Below are 6,041 nucleotides of genomic sequence, written 5' to 3' on the forward strand. Positions count from 1 at the left end.
ATCTGTCGTTTCTTGTAGGCTTTTAAACGGTTATTTAAAATAACTGACTTAGTATTCTATACTACAGTTATTTCGGGTAATACCAGGCAGTATAATTGTCAATAAACAGGTTTGTTCTACATCTCAATTATAAAATAAAATAACAAAAAGTTATTATGAATGTTCCGGAAGTCAACCAGTGTTAGTAAACTTCGGTAAAATTTGGCGCAATTTGATTGGCAAACAATCGATGATGAAAGCGGAAGTAAACTGATAGAATTTAGAGACGTCAAAAGTCCCGTTTCAAAACACCAAGCGTCATTGGGGTCGTTATGGTAAAGGAAGTGTAACCTGAGCATCACTCGTTGTCTTAAGGCGTTTGCGCTGTTTTATATAAGAAGTTTTCAAAAAGTCGAGCGTGATGATGAAAAATTTCATCCAAGCTATTTTCTTTGTTTATTTCTTTGTAGCGGCACTTGCAATCGCCACGCCAAATGACGATTATCAGCTTGGAAATGAGCCTGGTGTGGAGGCAGATAAGTCTAATGCTCAAGCATTTAATGTCGACGATACGACTGAGGTGGAACAAGGAAAATACGAGGAACAACAAAGTGACAAGGAAAAAGAAAAACGGGGTTTTTTGTACAAGAGGTAAAAGATCAGTCAAATGCTAATAAGGACGAATTCTTTTCACCCATTTGTCTCGTGAGCTACAGATACTATCCATGGCATTTATTCAATGCTTTCATGTCAAGTCCAAATATGTTTTGAATCTTTTTGTCTCGTTTTTTCTTCTTCTTTTTCTGCATGGCGTTTGATTCGTTTAAAGTAATTATAACTAATCTTCAGTCTTGAAAGCGTATCAATATATCAATATATAACTGGCTTACTTCGTTATAGCTTCAATAACACATTTTTGGTGACACGCCAAGTGCATTCCTATGGCACTAGAAGTTCGGAGCTTTTTTATATACCACAAGGCAGGACTAATACAAGAAAGTTCTCCATTAGTTTCTAAGGTCCTATTTTTTTTAAACTCTCTTAGTCTTGAAATACTATCCATGGCATTTATTCAATGCCTTCATTTCGGATGCCAGATATTATTTGAATCTGTTTGTCTCGTTTTTCTTCTTCTTTTTCTGCGTGGCGCTTGATTTGTTAAAAGTAATTATAACTAATCTTCAGTCTTGGTCAATATAACACTGGCTTTCTTGCTTATAGCTTCAATAACATGTTTTTGGTGACACGCAAAGTGCATTCCTATGGCACTAGAAGTTCGGAGCTTTTTTATTTACCACAATGCAGGACTAATATAAGAAAGTTCTCCATCAGTTTCCAAGGTCCTAAATGCAACATGTACCGCTTTCTTTTGTAGTAAGCTGAAAGCATTCCTCTTATCATAATATTCATTGATATATTTATTTACCTCTGCTTTTCACTTTCATTTTTTTTATTTTTTAGTTTTAGCCTAGCTATGATTAACATGACTATGTAATATATTTTTAAGATATCCTGTAGCTCTGCCGTTGATTTTGGTCCCATGCATGTGTAACTATGAAAATACTTTGTTCTAATTACTTAACTGAGGGAGCCCATTCCTTATAATCCCGGTGGCCTCCCTTGGGCTTCCTCGCCATTAGTGTTTAAATAATTAGTTTGTTTTGCGTTTTTTACAACTTTTGACAAAAACAATAAACTGAAACTTTTGATACCAAGTCTTCTGAACCATTCAGGATTTTATTTAATAGTACAAGGAACAGTCTTCCATTGCACGGTGCACTTATTGCGAGAGAGATATAGACTTTGGCCAGTCGGTTTACATGGAGACACAACTGCGAGCACAACCCAACATTCCGCACTGACACAATGCACACACAAACACGCGCAAATACTAGACAAATCCCAATTCCTCTGTAAAGATCCGTTCTTCATCTATTGCAGATGCGGACCAGACATCACCAGATGGCTGATTCGCCAGATGAACTGGAACAGGAACCACATTGAGATCAGACGTTGCCGCTCCTGGTACAAGACCGTTCTCTGGCCCAGGTGTCTCTACAAATTCGCACAACTCGTCGGTAATGGCAGACCGTGGGATTTTAAGCGCACTCAGACGTTTACTAAGGGATCGTGTCCACGTAATTGCCCGCGTACCGTGACCCTGTGTGGAAGATGTGTGAATTATGACGTACCGGGAAACATCCATTATGGTTGGGTTGGACGGGCTGCTTCCATCCGCCGCTGGCTTCTGTTGTATGCTGCCCACAGAGTTCAGAAGGGCGGAGTAGATGACCCCAAGGATCAGAACGCCGTCAAAATTGGGATTGATTTCTGGGACAAGCCGAGCATAAGATCGAGGTTCTGCAGGGAGGTTGGCAAGAACATCAACACACTGAACCTGCAAGGGACTGCGTGGTGTTACAGCTGCAGCACAAAATATTAAGTGCAAGAGTAGGGGACGTGTAAAGCAAAAACACTGTTTGAGTAGTTTTGTCGACAGATTCTGTTCTTTAATTAGTATTTCTAAAGGGGAATAAAAAAAGGAAGTAGAATAGGAATGATATCTTTAATTCCGTGTGTGATGATCAGCCGGAATAAGTGAATAAAAACACGCTCCCCAGTTGTCAGTCACTGTGTGTTTTGATTGATTCTCTTTCTGGCAGTTCTGTTTAGTCATTGATCTCCCTGCTCGTCCTTAACTCGTCCTCAAACGAAATCATCACTCGATTTAGGCCCAAGCTTGCTATGAAAAAAGTGAACTTAAATCTCGTGTTTTCAATTAAGGTTTGCAAGGACTGATTGGTGACACAGCAGATTCAGCAGATGTTTCAGTAACATCCAATGGCTCAATCAGTGAATAACAGTTACAACTGGCGGATTGACCAACTTTTTCCAGTGGTATACCTATAGTTTGAGAGAATTACGGTATTCAAACAGCAGATACTAGAGGGACACTCACGTTTTTTTGGTTGCTGTGAAAGCGAGTAAAACGCGCAAAAAGATGCTAAGTTTGTCTTTCATTGCTTTTGGAAAACTAAGCGATTTTCTTACTCTTTTCATTTTTAGCTACTATCAGGATTTTCGTTTAAGGCCGGATGAAAAGCAGAAGAGCTGGCATTTGCAGGAAACATTTACTGATTCTTTGAAAATCTGAACGACTCGTGGAAAAGTGCCTCTGTTTTCCCTTTAAGCTATTTATTTTTTAAATTCTTCGTAAAATCGTCATTTGTGAATATTGGCAAAGGCCGTCGACAAAAGCAGGAACATGGAACATTCCGGAACATTCCGGAAAATCCCGGAACATGAAAAAAAAAAAAAAAAATTAAAATACAAAAAAATAATAATAACGACCAACAAAGGAGTACAAATACGGAACGTGAGGCCCTAGGCGAAGACGCGTGTAGCCCGGGAGGGTTTTGGTAAAAGGACTGCGCGAACGACTTTTAGTTCCTCTCCGAACATCAGGAAACTTGATTTTTTGGTCAGCCGAGCCGGAACTGATCCATTTCTGGCAGTAGCGTACGATAAGCACGTGCTGCAAATGGCGGGAAAGTACTTGCGCCTTCACCCAGTGTGGTCAGTTACAACACCCCATTTATACTACCTTCCCACCTACTCCGTACTTCTTCTTATCTGAATTTTTTTCGGATATAATGTAATTTCATTTTATATAAATATACACACTTTTTTTCTCAGTTTTTCCTTTATTTTTGTTTAATTAATTTTTTTTGTATCTTAATTTTTTTTCGTGTTCCGGAATGTTCCATGTTCCTGGTTTTATCGGCGGCCTATTGGCAAATGGGCAACGCAATGCCCTTAGAAAAAAAGAAAAGCTTTTCTCAACTTTCTTTTTCAGTATTTCTTATGATGATAATGATAATGCTAATGTTTATTTGTGCTTTTTTTCTATTTACATGTTGATTATTGCAATCTTTATCTTAATCTTAATTTTATTCCATCGAAAGGGAGAGGATCAATTACACACTTTTCACTCAGATAATTTTAAAATTCTTAAAACAATTATCGTGCGAAATCGCACTAAATGTCGCCTGATACTTTGCCGACGAGGCCGTAGTGAGAGTTGGCTAAATTGTAGATTTTCCACAAGATAGAGCAGGATAATTGTTTTATTAGTCAACACATCGATAAAAAAAGCACAGTTTTATTGCAGAAAAGCTGGAGACGATATTTATTTTGCCCTTTTTCTCCCCCACATACGAAATTACGTATATCGCAGGATATCTGTTGACTACGGACGACGAATATTGAGTGCATCACGACCATATTTGGGCAGTGTTACGATGTGTTGAACAATAACAAAGGTTAGTTCTGTCAGTGCTAGCGGGCTACGTTTTGTTGTCATTTCTCTCCATCGCCTTGACATGTTTTTCGCAGTCAGGGGCGACTTGAAAGACCATGAGAGACAGATGCCCCTCCTCCTCCTCCTCATCCTCCTTCTCCTTCTCCTCGTCCAACAACAACAACAGCAGCAACGACAACGACAGCAACAACAATAACTCTATGTACCCCTACAAAGCACTAAAGCTGAAATGACATAAAAAGGAAAATGAAATAGAAAAAAGGGGTATTGGCTTCCTAACATAACTTGAGAGTTGTCCAAGGGCAATATACTGTACGGGCTAAGACACTTCAACACAACCGTTTGAAAATTTGACGGCTTAGTACAGTAGTGGTGGGATTGCGGGCAAAATATGATAAATGCCTTTGTAGTGGCTTTATTAAAGACTTTCATGAAATCCTTTAACATAAAAACTTGCGTGTCTTGACTTGTCTAACGGCCTGGCCTAACGAAGTCGAACGCTTGAGACTGAAGATGAAAAATTCTAAAGCGCGACCATTCGATTATGTTCAGTTGAAAACTATTGGAAAAACCTCTCCTGTGGTGATTTTTTTTCTTTAAAATTTGCCAGCTTCTAAATTGTCTCTAATTTTCAGCCTGTGGATAATATCCTAAATCCTTACCCTATATAAAGTATGTTCTTGTAGAATAACAGTTAGGGTACACTCCTGTACGCTGTCGATTCGAGCTGTACATGCTCTGATCAGGGACACACTCAACGCTTCATTTCGGTGGATATCTGTTCGTCCTGAGACCTTAATCGCCTCTGAAATTTGGATTTAGTTTTAAAGAAAATCTACAGTTTCCTACGAGAAAAATGTCAGCTTAAAATCTCGTAACGCTCGAAAGTGATTCCTTTCGTTATCCGAAGGAAACATTTCTCATTAAAAATCCGAAATAAGGTCGGCTAGAACTTTTGAATTTTCGCAAAGCGAAGAACAACTCGTAAACTTGGGAAATAGGGTTCCGTGTCCAAAACTTTTCAATTTTCAGCTTGGTAACCGAACCGAGATCAAACTGTATTATAGCTGACGAAAATATATCTTTAAAATCTTTAAAGGCGCTAGTTAACAGGAGACGACATTTTAATTATTTTGCTTAAATAATCTCGTTGTTAGCCTGCGTCGCAGGCAGTCTATAAATCCCTGATATAGACTATATCGAGTTCTCTACAGGTATTGAGTGACAAGTCCGGCTGCAACGCAGGCTATCTCGTTGTTTGTCCCTTACTGATACCTGAAGGTGTGGCACTCTGGCTTAAGTCATTACACAACCTTACTGGAGTGCTGCGATTCATGTACTTCTCATTGTAACTGGGTTTTATCACAACTACGACGGCAACCGGAAAAACGTGTTTTAGAAATACATATTCATTTTTATTTGATCCACTTTGTGATTATGGTCGAATGTGCTCAGTTACCCATAATTAGCGTGCAACTCAGCGTTTAATTTTTAGAAAGATAAAGAGAAATTCTCAGTTGGTGCCCAGGCCTTAAAACATTTGAATTTCATATTGCAGAGGCTGATCAAAATATGATTTTAAGTCCTTAACGGACGTGGCATTATTTCGATTTTTAAAAACCTTCTTTTTTGACGTTCTCGTTTTTGTTTCTGCTGTGTTTGCGAAAGGGTTATTTTCTCATTGACGACCAAATAGGAACACTTGAGAAACTCAATGCGATATGTTTAATTCCAATTTATA

General features: G+C 38.6%; 1 protein-coding gene across 1 annotated transcript; it reads left to right on the forward strand.

The window, feature by feature from the left end:
• The first annotated feature begins 288 nt into the window (after nt 1–288).
• On the forward strand, nt 289–2,606 carry LOC146487703 (uncharacterized). The gene is made up of 2 exons (XM_085128835.1): nt 289–630; nt 1,921–2,606. The coding sequence occupies exons 1-2, from the start codon at nt 401–403 to the stop codon at nt 2,420–2,422; spliced, it is 732 nt and encodes a 243-aa protein (XP_084984961.1). The 5' UTR covers nt 289–400; the 3' UTR covers nt 2,423–2,606.
• The last annotated feature ends 3,435 nt before the right edge of the window (nt 2,607–6,041 follow it).

The sequence above is a fragment of the Pavona decussata genome, unplaced genomic scaffold, assembly GCF_977016875.1.
Source record: "Pavona decussata unplaced genomic scaffold, jaPavDecu1.1 SCAFFOLD_14, whole genome shotgun sequence".
NCBI lineage: Eukaryota > Metazoa > Cnidaria > Anthozoa > Scleractinia > Agariciidae > Pavona > Pavona decussata.

Excerpts from the sequence above, each read along its gene's own strand:
- LOC146487703 (XM_085128835.1), top strand. The coding sequence starts at position 401 with ATGATGAAAAATTTCATCCAAGCTATTTTCTTTGTTTATTTCTTTGTA. Across the intron at positions 631-1,920 it reads CGGGGTTTTTTGTACAAGAG|ATGCGGACCAGACATCACCA; the intron begins GTAAAAGATCAG and ends CATCTATTGCAG.